This window comes from Acomys minous (genome assembly GCF_964271855.1).
Source record: "Acomys minous genome assembly, chromosome: 16".
Lineage (NCBI taxonomy): Eukaryota > Metazoa > Chordata > Mammalia > Rodentia > Muridae > Acomys > Acomys minous.
In genome coordinates this window covers 50,383,629-50,403,744 of record NC_140498.1, presented here as the reverse complement: position 1 = coordinate 50,403,744, position 20,116 = coordinate 50,383,629, and the positions used below count along the sequence as shown (strand labels likewise).

The 20,116-nt window shown below is 41.6% G+C and overlaps 1 protein-coding gene across 5 annotated transcripts; it reads right to left on the bottom strand.

The window, feature by feature from the left end:
* Positions 1 to 2,236: 2,236 nt before the first annotated feature.
* Positions 2,237 to 19,363, bottom strand: LOC311586569 (uncharacterized protein). Of its 5 annotated transcripts, XR_014775581.1 has the most exons (9): positions 18,891 to 19,363; positions 18,517 to 18,734; positions 17,792 to 17,948; positions 9,509 to 9,626; positions 8,534 to 8,585; positions 7,531 to 7,649; positions 6,545 to 6,692; positions 4,239 to 4,312; positions 2,237 to 2,742 (listed from the first exon to the last, which is right to left on the bottom strand). XR_014775581.1 is itself a non-coding variant. In XM_084762636.1 (7 exons), exons 3-7 carry the CDS (start codon positions 17,829 to 17,831, stop codon positions 6,626 to 6,628), a joined length of 396 nt encoding a protein of 131 aa, XP_084618762.1. In that variant the 5' UTR covers positions 17,832 to 17,948; positions 18,517 to 18,734; positions 18,891 to 19,363; the 3' UTR covers positions 5,171 to 6,625. The 5 variants fall into 5 exon arrangements, 2 of the variants coding, with proteins under 2 accessions (XP_084618762.1, XP_084618763.1); XR_014775582.1 differs by lacking the exon at positions 2,237 to 2,742 and having other exon boundaries at positions 4,297 to 4,312; positions 6,137 to 6,692; XM_084762636.1 differs by lacking the exons at positions 2,237 to 2,742; positions 4,239 to 4,312 and having other exon boundaries at positions 5,171 to 6,692.
* Between the last annotated feature and the right edge of the window lie 753 nt (positions 19,364 to 20,116).

Sequence of the window (20,116 nt, the reverse complement as noted above, 5' to 3'; positions counted from 1 at the left end):
AGGCCCTGTGTGTACCTTCATGCAGTTGTATACACACACACACACACACACACACACACACACACACACACACACACACACACACGCTTGAAAGGATATGGTGATACATATGTAGAGTCCTTGTTGTGAGTAGCTTGCCTCCTGGTACTCGGTCGAAGGTTGTCCACAGGTCCCAGGGCCGGGAAGACCCCCAGTCCTGAGGGGGGTCAGGGTCTCATGGCTATCCTGAGGCACAGGAGCCCAGGAACCTCACAGTTCTGAGAGGAGGCCTCCTCAACAGAGATGTTGCAGCTCCCAGCAGAGGGTTGCCCCAACACCTGAGGAGCTAAGGTGCTTAGGCGCCTGAGTTCTATTCCTCCTCCAGCCAATGCGGCACCAAGGGGAGGGTTGTCCCAAACCCTGAGGAGCTGAGGAGCCTTAGAGCCTGAGCTCTGCTCCTTGTTCTTTCTTTGTTTCTTTTTCTCTTCTTCAGAGGTGAAAGTCACAGCAGGCAGTAAATCTGAAGATTTACTGGAGGGACAAATCCAGGAGTGGCTGCCTCTGCTCTAAGGAGAAGACAGTAGGGGAACTGGGCAGACACAGCCCTTACATAGGGTTTCTTAGGGTGCCGGGCTTTCTAGGACAGGGATTTAAAAAATGTGTATTGATGGGATTTCAAGTTCTGAGCTGGTGTTGGTGTTGGTGGGGGAAGCACAGGAATTGGTGGGCTTTCCTGTTCATGGATGAGTCAGCTCTCCTGCTCAGGGATTGGTAGGTTTTAGTGCAAAGCTCAGAGACTTGTCAGTTTTTCTTCTCAGGGATTGGTGGAGTTTTGTCCAGACTTTTCATCCCAAATTAGCTTTGATCTTGTGGGTCTTTGATCTGGCAGTGGCAGCAGGGCCTTTCGCTGGGTTGGGAGCAGACGCTTTCTCAGCTATCATGGCCTGCTCCACAGTGGAGACAGTGGGCTGCCACAGCCCTCAGCTGTGTAGGCTGCTTTGGAGAAATCCCTACAGTCCTGCCATTTAGAAGCCCAAAGCAAGAAGATTGAGAATTTATGGCCAACTTGTGCTATATAGCAAATCCAAGGCCAGTCTGGAATATTATAATTGCTTATCCAAGCCATAAAATGTCCCTCACAGGTTCAAACATTTGAACTAATCCCTAGATGGTGGCACTGTTTTCTTTGGGGGTGACCTAGGGATGGAACCTTTGGAACATGGTGCCTACAGTTCTAAGGCCTGAATAAATGGTTATAGAACCATTTGAGGTATGATCCATTTAAGGCTCATACCCTTTGCTTCTGGTCCCAGTGAAGTCTCAGCCCCACTTTCTACCATGAAGAACTCTGCCATGCTTTCTCTACCATGGCAGATTGTGATCTCTCAAACTGTGAGCCAAAATAAGCCCTCCACTCTTAAGTTGTTCCTGCTGCATATTTGGTAACAGAAATAAGGGAAGTAAATACACACTTGAGGCCAGTCTGGGCCTCAGAAAACTCAAGTAAAATGGTGTATGAAATGTCAACATCTGAGATTTCAACAGAAAATGCCATCTAATACAAAGTTCTAAATTACCTTTCCTTCCCCAACCCTCTTGATCCTAGAAGATAAAAGGGGTGAGTTGTATGATTTAGAACGTGTCATGGTTTACATTTCAGGGCCATATTTCAAAGAGAAAGGAGTATTTCCTCTGGATACAATGAAAAAGTTCTATCTGTGCTGTTGCTATTGATTTGTCCGCAAGTTTGTTATGGAAGCTCCCAAGGTTAGTCTCTAACAAGCCCTGTAATGACCGCCCTCCATGTGTTATGTGGTGTTTATTAGAACTTGCTCCAGTAGTTTAGCAAGCATGTGTTGAACACCTAGAAATCACCAATTCATTTCAAAAAATATTTATTGAATTCATCTCTATATGCTCCAGGCAGTGTGCAAAGCTCTGGAAATAAAAAAGTGTTAAAGAAAGAAATGTTTCAGCTTTGAAGACTTCACAGTGTACCAGGAAAGAAAGAATTAAAATGTAGCTCGTTTCAATTTAAGCCCTGCGTACAAGGACAATGAATGAGGAGGACATTTTCTGTGCATTGAGTTTTGCCCCATTCCTAGCCCTCGGCACAACTAGGTGACAGATAATTCTGTCTCAGACACTATTAGGACTCAATTCTAGCTGTGAAAGACTTTGGTTGGAGAATATATGTACATTTCATATAGACTCCTGATCCATAGTAACTGTAGGATAACATATGTGTGTCATTTTAAGCCATTAAAGTGTGACAATTTCTTACATAGCAACAGAATACAAAACCACAGCCCCCTCTGACCTTTATGATATGCTATGGTTTTTGTTTGGTATCCCATTATCCAAGCCTTCACGTCTCTGAAACTACCAGAGCTGTTGTTTCCATGACACCTAAGGGAGTTAGACATTGAGCCAGACCCCTCTCTGTTGAAAGGATCATAAGGAGTCTCATGGAAGGCCCTGCCCACCCTCACTCAGAAGGGGTGTCTCACAAGTGGACCTTGATAACCATAGTCTTCTTTCATGACAGCATAATGACTTATGATCTCCCAAGAAACAGATAAAAAAAAAAAACCCAAACCGATCCAGCCTTTGCTTTATGTTGACAACGTAAAGGCAAGGCGCTTCAGGAAGGAAGGGCACAGCAAACGCCTTGGGTCTTCTTTCTGTGGAGGTGAGGGAGTCAATGTGGAAGGGAGAAGATTGCTGTCCCTCATGTACTCTGATCACTCTATAGCAGTTAAACTGAAATACAAATAAATGTCTCCATGTTATTTCACAAATGCACTGGTGATGATCAAAACTGGCAGAAGGACTGTGTGTTTTCTTGTTGAATGAATATTAATGTTTAATATTGAATTAGTTTAGTGATATCAGTGGTTACTCCTTAAACAGATTTATACCCAAATAACCACAGAGAGATCAGGATCTATTTAATTAGCCTATAGCACAATACTGCACAATAATTACTCTATCCTAAAGCTCCACACTAGTATCGTTTCTTCCCACTCATATTTCCCACATTAAATTTGCTTTTAAATCATCTCCTAGGCCAGGTTCATTTCTCCTGATGTTTCCAGGTCTTCTTCTCCTGGTTCCACTCTCTCCTTCCTTCTTTCTCCTTTCCTCACTGGATCAGGATGTCCCACCCTAGGCTCTGTTATTGCTCAGCATTGGCTAGTTGGCTTTTATTGACAACACAGGGAACAAATGGTGACGTGTTTACACAAACTGGAAACTGAAGAGACTTAGAATAAACATCACAATGCAATGTCTGATTGATATCAGAGAGTAGGGTAGAGAAACCAGCATTTGAATGAGCAAGAGTAAACTGTAGAGCAGTCCACAAGAACATTATGCCAATATCTTATGGATCTTTAAGGAGACTTACTGTAGGGATTTCTTCTGTGGCTACTCACAGCAGCAGAGAGAGCCTACAGTCTCTGCTGCTTCACCCCTACCCCCACGGCAGCCCTGGGGTAATGGAGAGAGCCTTGCTGTCCACTGCAGCCATGCCAGATCAATGCCATCTCTGCAGGTGGCCCAGCATGGTGGAAATAGCACCCCAAGGCTGGAGCAGCAATAGTACTCTGCCTCCAAGACACTGTGCTCTGTCCCCAAGCTGTGGTGGCCTGATGCTTCCCCCAAGCATGGGGGTTCCACTCCCCCCACCAGCCCTGCAGCCCATTGGGCCCCTGCTGTGGTGGCCGACTGCACCCCCCAGCTAAGAGCTGTAACTAGGCCTTGAGCAGTGGGCCAGTAAAATTTCAAGTCGTTCACTGCCAGTCTCTTTCCTGCCTTCGAGCTGTGGAGGTGGAAACAAAATGGCCACTCCTGTCAGCAACTTAGGGAGCGGAGACCTGTCCATGGTGAAGATTTCTGCCTCAGCCAACTGCTGTGCAAACTGATACCTCTCCTGTCTCAGAATGCCTACTGCCACCACCGTGGGAGCTGTCCATGATGAAAACAATCTTTCCTGATTCAGCCTACTGCCTTCACAGTGGACTCTGTAAATTTTGGATACTTTGTAAATGTTATTACCCCTCAAGGAAGAAAAGTGGCCAGACTTCTGCCTGAGAAAGCTCCAGAAGCCCAGCCCAGGTCCCCCCATCATGCCCTCAGACATCTGCCATCAGACATGACACTTGACCACTGGAAGAATTGAGTGACGGAGAGGGAGATAAGATGGGAAAGGTGGGAAGTAAGGGAAGGTCAGACCAGGGAAAGGCTTGCAAGCTCACCTGAGGACATGACACCTGTTGGCCAGCTTTCACTTTCACTTTGCATAACAAAGATTTCCTTCCTTTGATGCTGACTGATTTAAAAGCAAAATAAGGACATATTTTTTTTTATAACTTAAGAGAATCTTACCCATTTTACTGTCATCCCAGAAGCCTAATAGTTAAAGAGCAGCGTAGCTTTGAGAATGTAACCAGAAGAAATATCTTCAGATGAAAATGGGCCTTTGTAGAGAGGTGGTGACTCCAGATTACACTGGACCTGCCCCACCTATCTTCTGGTTGTCTTTGCATCATGCATGGGGTGTTTCTCTCATGACAGACAGCAGAGATGCAGTAAAGCAAGAAGAAATACCATCATAGTCCCTATTCCTGTTGCTGTGATAAAATACTGACAAGCAGCTTTAAGGGACAATGTCTTTACTCTGTCTCTCTTTTAGTTAGGGGTTCTATTGTGGTGATGAAATGCCATGACCAAAAATAACTTGGGAAGGAAAAGGTTCATTTGGACTACATTTACACATCGTAGTCCATCATTAAAGGAAATCAGGACAGAAACTTAAACGTGGCAGAAGCCTGGAAGCCGGAGCTGATGCAGAAGCCATGGAGAGTGCTGCTTACTGCCTTGCTCTCCCTCACTTGTTCATCCTCCTTCCTTATAGAAGCCAGGACCACCATCCCAGGGATGGTATCACCCACAATGGGCTGTCTGCGCCCCCCCCCCATTGATCACTAATTTAGAAGATACCCTACAGTTGGATTTTATGGAGGCATTTTCTCAACTGAGGTTCCCTCTTTTGCAGACGACTCTACCTCATGTCAAGTTGGGTAAAGCCAGGCAGGACAGGCTCACAGATCAAAGCATGTCATGATGTGGAGGCCATGAGGCAGAAGCTTGAAGCATCTGAGCACACAGAATTCACAATCAGGGAGCAATAAGTAATGGATGTGACCCCTTTATTTATCCACTTAAATAGTCCGGGATCTCATCCAGGGATGATGTCACTCACAGTGGACATGCCAATTAACACAAAGGCAGGCCAAAGACCAGTCTCATGGGTAATTTTGTTAAGTTGATGACACTAATTATTAAGGCTTCATCTGCAGACTGACACATTAATTTAAGTTATATTGGTCATGACAAGTCACACGGCTAAGTAAACCTGAGTGTCTCACAGATCCAGTCAGTGTTTAGGGTTGGTTTTTTCAGGGTAGCATGTTGGACTAGTTTACCGTAACATGACCTGTGGCGTGGACTCACAAAATGATGGCTTTCAACTGCAAATTTGTTATCTTATAGGTTGGTTTCCTCTGAGGGAAGATTTGGAGGAATAATGTATTCCTTGCTCCTTGCCTGGCTTTTGGGAGTGTGCTGGATATGTTTGGTACATCGTTATAACTGCTGGGAGCATTACCCTAAATCTCTTCATACATCTTCAGATGCCTTCTTCTTTATACATGCATTGCTCTGTGACCAAATTTTTCCTTTGAAGATGGTGTCAATCATACTTGATTGAGGACTCACCCTATTCCAGGAGAGCCTTATCTTAAGTGTTATCTATAAATAATATTACTGGGAGTATATAATTTTAACATGTGAACCTGGGAGAACCAACTCAAACCATACAGCTGCATTTTTAAAAAGTGTTTGAGAAATGAGGTCATTTAGCGGAGACATGAATATAAAAGGTAGCTGCCTGGCAGTTCGTCACTCTCCCTCATAGTCCCTGGCACCAGATGGCTATAAACAGCCAGCAACCAACAAGCCAAGACCATCAAACACTTGGGGCAACCCATATGTCAGGGAAAGTGCAAGTCGACTTTGAAGCCTGTCACTTGATTAACTGTACTCTCAAACAGATGGACTTTCCATAGTCCTATGACAGTCACTGAATTGTTACCTCAATTACCCAACAGGTGCAGTCATTTCTTGAGCTACTTGGCATGCAGTCTTTCTACAGAGCACCTCCAACATTGATTTACAGGGTTGTCCAAGATCATAGTGTTGTAAACTTGGCTGCACATTGGAGTCATCTAGGGACCTTTGAAAACAATAATCTCTCCATTTTCTTGGTCTGAGGTACGATCGAGGCATTGAGAAGCTTTTAAAGCTGTCAGGTGATTGCAGTATGTGGCTAAGTTTGCAAACCATTGGCCTGGAACTCTCCCAGAAGCAGCCATCTGTGTGACTGTAACGGTGCTTATTGATTGCAGATGGCATGGCATGGATTTGTTGCTTGTTGCTTCTGAATTAAATAATTCAATATCTCTTTGCTGTAGCTCTGTAACACCAAATGCACGATTCTTACTTCTTTAGCATCATTTCTTTCAGTCACTAAGGAATCAACTCCTTGCTGTCTCAATACTCTTTAGCCTACAGAAGCAGCTCCTCAGCAGTGGTCACCCAAGTCCACCAAGGCCGGAGGGAGTAGATAGGCTTGAGCTTGGAGCAAATTACTGAAAGAAACATAAGTATGGGCCATCCATTATTTCCTCTCAAAATTCAGGTTATTGTCATAAGATTTATCTACAAAGGACACTACTACATGGCTCCAGTGAGTCTCAAACCAATCCCGCATTATTTTCTCTAGTAACACTCATGAGTTGCTGTCTCTTTCTGCTCCTCGTTCTCGTCCTCCTCTCCTGTTCTCCCTCGTGCTGTCTGTCTTTTCTTTCACTTTATTCTATCAAACTCCTTCATTACACAGATTTTCAAGGTTACATTGAGGGGAAAGGGAGCAGGCATTAGCTTCCACAGCCAAAAGATTACGAGAATTGAGTTACAGAATGGATATTCTGCAGTTCCGACTGCTTCTTACAGAGTTCTAAAGAGAAAACATGGAGTCCAAGCATGTGGCTCTTTATCCTCTGCTGTGGACCCATGTGGGACTAATGTGCTCTGTGAACCTGCTTATTGGTCTCCAGAAGAACTTGGAGCAATTATCTGTATACAGGTAATAAATTATGCTTGCAATGTTTATAACAGGTCTATTGCCTGCCATGCTCTCTTAGGTGTTCAGACACTTTCAAAGACTAAAGACCAAGCCAGGAGGGGGATCAACCTCAGCATCTTTGCCCCAGTTTGTTCACTTAAACGTGACTTTGCAGTGACAGGCACTTCAGAAGGGGAAAAGGAAACAGGACACAGAAAGATCGAAAGTCAAGAAAGAAAACAGAGACAAAAGATGGAGGTAAAATGGGATTATTGCTGGCCATGGGGATGTACAGAAGTAATAAGGAGTAGACCATAATAGGATCCCCAGAAAACTAACACTGCCCACTTTTTGGATCTTACTTTGCATCAAAGGCTCCAAGTAGAGAAGCTAATGTCAATCTGTTCCCGTGATATGACTGGGTGAGATTATGACGTCTACTGGTTTTAGGAACTGCATCTTCGTTTCCCCTTAACTGGTACTTTTTTTAAGGAAAGAAAAGAAAATCTTTAGTTCTAGGCTCAGTCAAGGAATACAAGAAGAAAACAGATAAAAACCACTGTAAACGTTTAGAATCTGTTTAACTTGGTCCTCAGCTAACCAAGGCAAAGAATTCTGGTTTTATTTGCTGTGGTGGTTTGAAGGAAAAGTGGTCCCAGGTCCATAAGGAGTGACACTACTAGGAGGTGTGGCCTTGCTGAAGGCATCTGTCACTAGGAGGTGGGCTTCGAGGTTTCAGAACATCAAGCCAGGCCCAGGGTCTGAGTGTCTTTTCCTGCTGACTGAGGACCCAGATGTAGAACTCTCAGCTACCTCTGCAACACCACATCTGCCTGCATGACGCCATGCTTCCCACCATGACAATAGTGGACCAAACCTCTGAACTATAAGAGTCGTGGTGCCCCTTGCCAGCAATGAAACCCTAACCATCCGTTTGCACTTCACTTGTTATTTGGGGGCCCTTCAAAGCAGTTGCCTGATCCAATGTTGTCCTCTAGGCTCTTTTGTACAACCAAAGTATCTGCAGGGCTGTGGGCCAACTCTCCCACGGAAGACACCCCTCGCTTCTGTGGCTTCTGGTGGCTCTGGGTGTCCATGTCCTAAGACCTAGAGCTTAGGATTTAAAAACATATAGTAGTAGCAAGGAGTGAAATTCAAACCACTAAAAAAGTAAATTAGGGTGTTGGTTGCAAGTTTGTGTAAATTTACAGAGAGGGATACATTTTATGTAAATTATATTTCGGTGGAGTAATTTTGAAAATGTGGTAAGAAGACTTTTCAAACAATTGCTAGAGATCCTGAAATTGATATAAACAGGCCTGGAATTCAAGCTGTCACATCAAAAATATTTAAAGCTATACTCACTGAGTCAATTGTTTCACATCCCATATGTAACACAGAGAGATACTCATGTGAGCTGAAGAAAAAAAATGTAAGAACAACTTAAGTTTCTGTCAATGGGATAATGGCAAATGAATTTTAAAATACCCGCACTCTAGAGCATGACACAATAATTTCAATGTGGTTAAATTAAAATAGGAATTTAAAAATGAGAGCTTGACATCTAATGGCATGGAAAGAAATTTCAAGCATATAATTTTAGGGAACAAATAACAAATAAGAGCATGAGTGAATCGTCACATGATGTTCTTTTCTCTGTGTCTCTCTGAGTTAATATTTCTCTTCTTTTATGATGATCCCAGTCATATTAGATAGTAAGTCCATTCAGCTCCATATAACCTCATTTTAAACTTATCACACACACACACACACACACAGAGAGAGAGAGAGAGAGAGAGAGAGAGAGAGAGAGAGAGAGAGAAAGAGAGAGAGAGAGAGAGAGAGAGAGAGAGAGAGAGAGAGAGAGAGAGAGAGAGAGAGTCATATTCTGAAGTATTGTTATGGATTCAAATTACATTTTCACAGAGGAATATGTCAGTTTCTAACCACAATGTGTTTAATGAGAAACATGGACAATAAAATAGTATTGAACATTTTCTATGAGCCAAATATTAAACTAAGGCCCAGGAAGGGACGGCTGTTGTTGAACTGGGAGAATTATAGCAGTTTTTCTTGGTTATATAACTTGGTGCTTTTCCTGGTGTTGATAATTGCCTCTTTTTTCCATATGTTTAGTTTTCTATTTATACATTACTTCACATTCTCCCCAGAACATTATCCTTGTAACATTTTCCTTCCAGTCAAATAAATGAGTTATTCTATCAGTTCTACAGCTTTCCTGGGCTGAGTCCATTGGTATTTCTCAATTCCTGTATTTCCTGTTCCAATTTGTTTTAGTTGCCCTCTGGGGACTCTCTTCACAATTATTGGTAAAATCACCTTTGCTTATAGTCTCTTTCAGAGTTATTTCCTTTGAGGGCCTCATTTCTTGGGTTTCTGGTGTCTTCATCCCTTCTGGTAGAACATTTGTCCATCGGTTTCTCAAGAAGCTGAGAACCTGAGGGAAAAAGAAAATATCTAGTGTCTCTTCATGTGTGATTTGTTCTTTGAACAGATGTAGACTTCTAATCTAGAAACCATTATTAGCAAAACTTTCAAATAATTTCCCCAGGATCTTCCCATTTTTAACATCAGGATTTGAGTCCAATACTAGGCTAGTCTCCAGTATTTTGTCTGTTCCTTTCTGTTTTTCTTTTTTTAAAAAAAAAAACACAAAGCCTTCTCTCTTTGTCTCTCTTTTCTTAAAACATGATGGTATGTCTTAGTTTGGCTTCTGTTTTAAATTCTCACTAGTAGACTAGGTAGAACCTCCTTTCACCAGGATAATACTTTTCAAAAGTGGGAAATTTTCCTTGTACTTTTTCTTTGGAGATTTTTCTTTCCCCTGTAATAATGCTTGTTCTATTTTTTTATGTCTCTTTTTAGTGAAAATATTGGCTTTCTTGCATCAGTTCTCAAGTTAAACATATGTGTGAGTCTGTGCATCTGTATCTTTTTATTGTTCCATTTTCTCTGAAATGCCCTGTTTTTATATTCCAAAGTTCATGCTTAGTTCTTTAAAAAGATTAGTTATATTTTGATTTACCTAGAACTCACCATGCACTCTGAATTTCTGTTACATGGGAATTTCATGAGTTCTAATGATACGATTTAATGCTAGCTGCCATGGCAGTTAATACTAATTAAGCAAGGACATATTTTAAGAACTTTAAGAATTAGTTTATTTAGTCTCCAGAGCCACATGAATGGAGGGTAGAGAATGGTTCTTCAAAAAGGAAGAAAGACATTTGATGGTAGAAGAAGAAATCAATGTAGGGCAGCTGTAGACGGGACATGATGATGGGTACCGCACACCTACTGGGTCCAGGCATTGCTAAGCATAAGGGCTAGGAACATAGAGACTGATACACCATCCTGCTGTGTTCAAGTCCTTTAATGTAATTGGAAGCTAATGTCATTTGCCACTTGTCAGCCCCTGATGAATTCCTCCCCCAGTGCCTTGAAGCAGCCAGAAACTCTGCAGGAAAGGAGCAGGAGGAGGGACAGGGAAGAGAGTGGAGGCAGGGCACTGACGCTTCTTCATGAAAACTCTGATGGAAAATTGTCAGCTGTACTCCCACTCTCTCTGAAGTCAGTATGATGCTGCACCCATCTTAAGCACATCAGAGAGAGAGATATCCCGTTTTAATAGGCAGCATTATTCATGAAAACTTTGTTCTCTTTTCCCACTTCCTTCCAAAATAAGATAGACATGAACTCACAATGAACCCATCTGCCTCCTGCTTGCCTTTTGTTCACACACTTTATCTTCTTACCCTGGCCTCATCTTGTGGACATTATTCAAGCAACAAATGTGGGAGCAGTGAACCAACTGGGGAGAAGCAGGTGTGTTGGGGAGCAGTGGCCCACTGGAAAGACGCCAGTGTGCTGAGTCCCTTGAGCCTAGGGACTCAGAGGTGAGGTCTGACCATGGAGAATGGCGAGATGAAGGAGATGTGATCTCATCTTGTAGTAGAATTTAGAGCCCATTGACTCAATCATGTGCACAGTTAACAAGCATTAATGGGTCACTTAATGTGTACTTTGCTGATAGCATAAACAGGGATCAGCTGTAATTTCTATTCACAGAGGAACTACTTACTGATTTATTCTACAACCACGTCTGAGCTGTGGGACAGAACCGGTGATGAGGTAATTAGAATGCAAGTCCCTGTAATTTATTGCATTGTTATTGAACACACATACGTCCCTGTTAGAATAATCCCTGAATTGTTCAGATACATGGGTTGTTATTTTTTTCCCAGACACAAAACAATATGAATTCACCCTTAAGCTACACAAGACCTGTGATGAAATCTATTCTAAATCTTCAAGATTTGCCAAGTCAGGGAAGAGATGTATGCCAGGTGTCTCTAACTTCCGTGCTGGATTTTGTTTGTTTAGAATATCTCTGAGTTATACCTGAGGAGGAACTACTTTATTCCAGATAACCCCAAACCCCTGAAGAATATATTTGTTCTAAGAGAAATGTTTGTGTACTTCACTAATGTGCTTTTTTAAATGGTGAAGACCAACATCTCTGAGTGTTGTGGAAGCAAGCATCTCTGCTTTTTCTGCTGGTCAGCATGGTCAGTTCTGGTAACAATGGTTTTCTCATCTATTTGTTTTACATAGGAGGGATCATAGAACTCTGCTAGATGCAATTAAGAAAATACACAAGACTGTGTGCATGTGCACGCATGCACACACACACGTGAGTACAGACAGACACACAGACACACAGATACACACACAGACACACACACACACACACACACACACACACACACACACACACCATGACAGGGTTTCAGAGAAGAACCACTGGGATATATGTAAACAGGAGATCATATGCATACACATCTACATGTCTATTATACATATGCATGTATATATCTATATATGAGATAGATTTACTTAGATATTCTATGACATATTGTTTATTAGCTGGATATGGGATTTGAAACTTTTGATTATCATGCTGGAGGCCCTAGATAGCTTCCACTAAGGAAATGCATTTTTATTGAAATTTAGCATTTATTTTATGCAGAAAGAATGTGTGTGTGTGTGTGTGTGTGTGTGTGTGTGTGTGTGTGTGTGTTGGCACAAACATGTACGTTTCAGAAGAAGGAAAAAAATCCTCAGCTTCTGTGCGTCGTTAAACATCTAAGCAGACAAAACACAGAATGAGCTCTTTGTGTGAATCTAATGATCAGGGACAGGCTAGGACAAATGTTGGAACGGATGGCAAAGCCTGAGGCGTGAAAATGGACTCAGGTGAAGATTCTGTTTCTGCACTCTATAAAGTTTCCTGCTATTTGCTGCCCTCCAGCCTGTTCATCTACAAAGAAACTGACACTGGAAGTCACCTTGCAGGTGTCTCGGGACAGTGAACGGGTTCAGGGTTCAGGGAAGTGACTCTGTATTCTGGAAGTGCTTAGCTGTGTCTGGTGCACTTGCAGAGGACGTGGGTTTGACTGCACTGCACAACCTTCCCCAACTCCATTCACAGTGCATCCAACACCCTCTTCTGGTCTCTGTGAGTAGTGCATGTATGTAGTGTATAGACATACAATCAGGAAAAATACCTATACAATGAAAACACAAACATTTAAGTCTCTCCTGACCATGTGGTCATAGTACAGGCCCCAATATCTCATTTCACACTTTCCCATGCTTTCAGTAATATTATTTCTTGTGACTTGAGTGGACCTCAGATCTGAAGAATACATTTATGTCTGGAGAACCACATATGTGCTTTGGCATTTCACTAACATAGTTTTGAAGTAATAAGGGTTGAACCCTGTGAACATTAAAGAATCAAGTGTCCCAGTGTTGCTGTCTGCTTAGCATGGCTGGAGAGTCCTGGTGACAAAGGTTTTCATTTCTGTTTACCTCTCTGTTTTACATAGGAGTTATCTGCATCATGGCGTCCTGTGGGAATCCAATGAAGAATATTATCTATCTATCATTTCTATAACTCTCTAACTCTATCATCTATCACTATACATCTATAGATCGATCTATCTATATGTCTATCTATCTATCTATCTATCAATCATCTATTTATCATCTATCTGTCTGAGAAAGAACCAATAATATGTGTATAGTATGTCTGAATAATTACAAGTATATACGTATGTCTGCATACAAATATACACTCATTTATCTGTATATACATATAAACATATATATATATATATATATATATATATATATATATACATATCTAGAGAGGGGGAGAGAGACAAACATCTATTATTTGTATGAACTCATACAATTTCTGAGATTTGCATGTTCTCTGATTTGAGGTTTGAAATAAGATTTTTTTTATTCAAGAAACAGAAGCTTTAAATCACCATGGAACCTGCCAGTACAACCTCCAGAACACCATAGTAGGTGATCACATGCTTGTTGTTTGAATTAAATGTTACTAAAGACTTTTCTCTATAATATCTGGGTTAAGCACCCATCCTGTGTCCCCACTCTTGTGGAGCAACTGTGTCAAAGAGCAAGTAAATTTCTGGCTGGCAAATAGCTTCTGCTCAAGTGATGTCTGGTTGTCACACCACAGAGCATGCCATCCAGACTCTTGCTGTGCACTTAGCCTTCCCCAAGTAACCCCAATGCCATCATGCATGAAAGAGAGGAAATGCAACAGACCCGGCTTGAATGCATTTTCCCAGCATCCTCCGTGACTGTCCACCTGGCAACTGAACAGCAGGTCCTGCTCAGATTCAGTGCTTCAGCTGTGAAATGTTGACACCAACCTCCTTCCACTGAGACTAATGTCCAAACAAACAATATGTGGAGAAAGTCTTCCAAGGTACCAAGGTGCTGGACACTGCAGAGAATTCTAATGAAAGCAAAATGAGATGACTAACCGGAAGGTTCTCCTGTTTCCATGGCAGGTCTGAAGCAAGAATCTAGAGCACTGGAGACAGCCCTCGAGTGCTGGCTCAGTGACAGACTTCGCTAAAGCTTTTTATCTCTGAGGGCCACACAGTCCAAAGCATGGCTTCCACCAGGGCGTTGCAGCCACCTGCTCCCTGTTCCCTTCCCCTAGGCAACATCTGGCCACCTCTGGAGATATAGTTGATCTACTATACTTAGGAACAGGGTATCTATTTACTTGTTTTCTTATAGAGAGAGACAGAGAAAGACAGAGAGACAGAGAGACAGAGAGAGAGAATTTTAGACAGAATCTTTGTTGGTATCTCAGTCTGATGTGGAAGTCACCGTGTAGTCCATTATGGCCCCCAACTGGCAATCCTCCTGCCTCAGAGTGTTAGGATTAGGTCTAATTCTGTGACCCTTTAATACAGTTCCTCATGTTGAAATGACCCCCCCCCAACCATAACACTATTTCACTGTTACTTCAAAACTATAATTTTGCTACTTTTATGAATCATAATATAAATATCTGATGTGAGACTCCCCAGTGGGGTCACAACCCACAGGATGAAAATCGCTGGATTAGAGGAATGTGCCACCTTGTTTGCCAAAACAGTCCCTTCTGCCATCTAGCAGGTAGAAGTCATGGATTCTGATCAGCATCCTAGTGTGTAGAACAGCCTCCCACAGACAGACAGATGACTGCAACTACACAGCCCAAGATGTCAGTGTTGCCCAACTGTAGAAACTTCGCTTTAAAGGGCTCATTTCTACCTTGCACTTAATATTTTTAGCAACACATGATGAGTGTTTTTCCATACCAGCTACTTTTCAATGTTTTAAATAATTCCATGTTATTCCATTACATAACTATTTACAGAGCAGGGAAATTGCAAGCAATGCATAGGGGAAGATGTGGATCTACGCATGACTTTGCAAAGAGATAAGTGAATTGGTAAGATACATGCACAAAAGAGCCATGCTTCACTTTTCTTTTTCCAAATATCCCTTTGGAGGTGCTACCCTCCTTTACATACCTTCTTCTGTGAATGAAAATGCTCATTTCTGCACACTGTCACCCAAGCTGCATTTTAGCAAACATTTGCATTTTTTTTTGTTATTTTGACAGATAAATAATTTGATCTCATTGCTAGTTAAAATAGATTCTCGTTATTTGCGTGAGGTTGGACATCTTGAACTATCCTTGGTTATCTGAAGTTCCTCAAAATGTTTCTTTGTTGCTGCAGCACAAGAGCTGTGCCCTTTTAGAAGGAGGTTTCATTTTAACACCTTTTTCTCCTCATCCTGGAGGCTGGATGCATCTCTGGCAGAGCCCTAGCAAAGTGTGAAGATGGTGTTACAACATTTATGTGAATACATGTTTCTAGGAAGCCTGCACATTGAAACTCTGGTGGGGAATTCCATGTCAGCCCACCTAGCTGTCTACTGTATCCCAGGCCTTTACCTTTACAAGAAGAGGTGTTTTTATGTAAACTCCAAGAGAGATTAAAATTACTAAACACAGTGGAATCAGGATGTTGTCTGTGAACAGACACATTGTTTCTTCATAGGCTAATTACAAACTTTTATACTGATGAAGCTAAAAGGGTATTTTTGGTTCTTTAAGTTTATAATCTTTATATCAAGAAGGCAGATAGATACCCACAGGAAAAGCAAATGGAAAAGTTTTAATGTCACCTCTATCTTTCCTAGAAGCAGGGGAGCAGAAAGGGTACAGCATCTTACACCCAACAACGGCCTGCCCACTTGGAGAAGACAGGAGTTGGTCCTCACCTGGGATGGCCAGGGGATAAAGATGGACCACACTGCAGCCTAGCGCCAGATCAGCACATGTGCTGTCACTTGTGTTCCCAGAGAAGAAAGCCATGGAGTAGGCTGTGTGCTCAGCACAACACACTCTTCAGCAATGAGCTTCCACGAGGCTAGTAACTCACCAACTCTTGTTTATTGTACTTCCAAATGCCAGTCACTCGCTTATATATCAAACGCTTTATCAATTCTAAATTAATGCCTCCTTAGATTCTGGGCAGGGAGAGCAAAGGTCATTGTCTCCATGTATTCTTTTTGGTATCTGGGCCTTGAAATATGTCATCACTCTAACTACCATCACCTAGGTGTGTGTTTAGGATGCTCTCCGTCTCTTCCTACGGGAGGGTTTGTATCTTGGGCCACTGATAGGAGGCTTGGTGATGTAAGTTGCTCGACCAATGGAGTGTGAGCCAGAGTGATGTAGACTCCCACGGGCAGGAGTTTTGACAGCTTTCACTACATTCTGCTTCTGTAGTAGTAGTTTTTCATGGATGATATGATCATCACCCTCCTACAGACCAGAGTCATCTTCCACCACCAGTCTTTACCAAAATCTGTTTGTTCTGACTGACGTGACTTCTGAATTCAGGAAATATAAGTCCTTTAAGGTTGGTGTTTTTCTGCTTCTTTGGTTTTGTTGATTTTTGAACACAATTTCCATGCTTCTCTTGGACATCCATATACATTTTAAAATAAGTTTTTCAACTGTTATATAAATGGGAGCTAGGATTATGAGATGTCTCAAGTTGGCTCTTTAGATAAATTTAAGGAATTTTCATTTTCACAGTACAGTGTCTTCTTCTCCATATATGTATATGTATATATATATACAATGTCTTTCTATGTATTTACTTTTTATTTTTTAATCAGTTATATTTAATGATATTTTAGAGTTCTCAGTGTTCTGGGCTTCTGTTGAATTCTTTTGTTACATTTCCTAAGTATTAGTCATTTTTTTATTCCATTGCCAATGAAAGTTTTCTTGGCATTTCTTGTTCATTGTTAGTGTGTGTGAACAGAACGGGGTTCATTTGCATAGCTAGCTTGTATCTTGTTACACTTTCAAAATAATTGATTAGCATTAACAGTTTAAAAATATTTACTTGGGAATTTCTATACTCATTATCTTGTCATCTGCAGTCATGTGCTGCTTCTGCTCCAGCCGTGCTAATTCGCATGCCAGTTACTTGGCTTTCCTTGATTCATTATCTTAGATAAAAATTCTAGCATGATGCTAAGTGGCTATGACAAGAGTAGACATCTGTGTCTTGGTTTTGGTCTTGGAGGGAAGAATTTAATCTGTCATCATTAATTTTTGATGATAGATGTGTTTTTTCACAACACAGAGATAATTTTTTCTTTTCTTTTTTTTTCTCAATATGTTAACTATGGCCTTTCACTGTGGCATACGACAGGGTTAGGTTTCTCTCTTCCTTTTCAATTTCATATTAGTTCTTCAAGAATTTCATATAATATATTTTGATCATATTAATTTTCATCTCCAAACTGCTCTCAATTCCCTCATCCTCTACCTATCCAACTTTGTGCCTCCCTTGAAAAAGAAAAGCAACCACAAAACCCTCATGTACAGTTTGCTCCCTGTATAGGCTTGGATGTGTAGGCATCCACTAGAGTATGGTTGACCTGTCAGGGACTGTTCCTTTAAGAAGACTGACTCTTCCCCTCTAGGCCACCATCAATTGCAAATAGCTCCTTATATAGGGGTTAAACTTCAAGCCCACCTTCCCTCTCCACGTTGAGATTTTTGTCTGGATTGAGCTTGCTATTAGCTGCTGAGAGTCCATATTTGCAACTACACTGCTGTGTCTGGAAAACACTATTTTCTTGTGCCACTAACTACCTCTGTCTCTTACAATAGCCCCACCCCTGCAACAATACCTGAATCTTGGGAGAAGTGGTTGTGATGTAGATATCTCATTTAAGGCTGAAAAGCCTTAATTCTCTGCACTTTCATTCTCTGCACTTTGACCAGTTGTGAGTAGCCTCTATGTTAAACTACTGCAAAGAGAAGACTCTTTGATGGGCATGCGCTAACCTATGGGCATAAAAATAAGTCATTGTGATTTGGTTTAATACTAACGATCAAACAAAGCAGTAATAGCCTTAGAAGTATCAGTAGATATTAGTAACAGGTTGTCCCCTAAGGACTATGACTTATCTACTCACATGTTATTGGGTCCAAGAGTGGTATTAAGTGTGAGTCCCAAGTGTGGAGCGGTCTTTAAATCTAATCAGGAAATGGTTGGTTACTCCCGAGACATTAATGCCCTTATCACACCATATCTTACCAAACCAATTGTTATTACAGTTCACAGGGTCAGAGTGGTGGTTACTTTTCTCCTCTGGTAGTATGTATAGCACTTTGTATGTATGCTACTTTGAAAACTAGCCAGTAGGAATGAAGCTTCAAGGTGTGGTTTCTCCATGTTCTGTGATTCAAGTATGTGGTGTCTTCAGCAATAGAATCATAACATCAAGCCCCACAGTATAACCAAGAGCATTTAGCAGAGGCCAGTATTGTCTAAGGATTCTATAGGAACTCACTGGTCAACAACTTGGAAGGAGGAAAGCCATTCCTAGCACTGGGCTTTTTGTTTGCTAACCTGTAGTCTCCAGTAGGAGCATTGTTGTCCTTTGTGGGGGTATATTAGCTTCTTTCTGTTGATAAAACATCAATGACCAAGGCAGCTTTTAGAAGGAAGAGCTTATTTGGGGATTACAGTTTCTTAGGCATACGAGTCTATCACCTTCATGGCAGGGAGTGTGGCAGCAGGCAGACATGCATAGCCCTGGAACATCATCTTAGAGCGGACATCCAGATCTACAAATAGGGATCAGAGAGGGAAAATTGTGAATGGTATGACTCCTTTGAAGGCTGAAACCACCCCCACCGACACATTTCTTCAAACCAGGACACACTTAATCCTTCCCAAACAGGCCCACCAAGTGGAGGCCAAGCGTTCAAACATAATCTTACCTGCTCTGCTACTTCTTCGGCCGTGAGCTCCCCTTTCCTGCTTGTGCTGAGCCTCAGGGTCAGCCAACAGCTTTTTCCATTCTTATCTCAATATGTGCCCATGTCCGGATGTGCACACAGCCTTGCACGTATTTGTTATCTTCCAGCCTTCCAGAACATAGGAAACTTTCAAAAGTATTTGTGGACATCTCCTTCTTTACCTTTTACTTTTATGTTTTTCATCAACTTTTTGTTTGTTCAAATTTTCATTGCTGCTTCCGCCTGCATCTGTAGTCAGAAATTGCCCCTCACTGTTTTTCACAAAGGCTACATGGAGAAGGTTGTCTTGTGGGAAGCTTCAAATCAATTCACGTAAATACATGCCATTGGAGTTGCTGTTTCCAGGAAGCTATCAGACAGGCCAAGGATCACAGTGCCCTAGGAACCTGGTTCTAGGTGCTAAGAATTGGTTCTGCCCCTCCCGACGACTGTGAGCCTTCTGATCTCACCTGTGTGCTGTTTTCTGGTTGCCAAGGACACCATGGGACTGAGAATTCATAACAGAGCGAATGTCAGTGCCACAAGCCTTAATTATATTTAGCCATGTTTTTCTTAATAAAAGATTTGTATATTTTTGAAACCATTTGGCTAATTTTCAGAGTTCTGGAAGCATTCATTTTGACATTTTTACTAGTATCTTCATTGCTTTTTGAGACAGTAGATTTGGGGAGGTTTTATTCTACAATTGTTATTGGTGTGCCTCTGATGTCCCCTTAATGTCCCTCTCATGCCTCCCCCAGATGGACTTATATCTGCGTCCTAGTGCTTGGCTTTAACAATCCTTTTCTAAACTGCTGCTTCCACTATTCTAAAGATTTCACAAAGGCAGTGGTTATGTTTGCTGTGATTCTCACTACATCTTTCTGCTTATTTCAGGGGCCTCTATATAGCAAGCGCTTGGTATAATATAGTTGATGAATCCAAGAGTGAGTGAATGAGTGAGTGGGCTTCTCATGACTGATAAAGCATTAAGCTTAATGAAAAATTAAAATCAAATGGCTACCTTATTCAAATGCTCTCTCCCTCCCTCTCTCTCTCTCTCTCTCTCATGCAATACATTAATAGATGCAAGATCAACTTTAGAATTTGGAGGTGTAAAATTAATGTTTTAAAATGAATAAACAATGTGTCTTAAATAGGAATTTGTAGAGTTTTCAATTTCATATAGAGAAACTAAGTATTTTAAA

Excerpts from the sequence above, each read along its gene's own strand:
- LOC311586569 (XM_084762636.1), bottom strand. The coding sequence starts at position 17,831 with ATGAGATATCTACATCACAACCACTTCTCCCAAGATTCAG. Across the intron at positions 8,586-9,508 it reads GAAAGAGACTATAAGCAAAG|CTCACATGAGTATCTCTCTG; the intron begins GTGATTTTACCA and ends TTTTTTCTTCAG. Across the intron at positions 6,693-7,530 it reads CTTGGAGCCTTTGATGCAAA|TAATTTGCTCCAAGCTCAAG; the intron begins GTAAGATCCAAA and ends TGTTTCTTTCAG.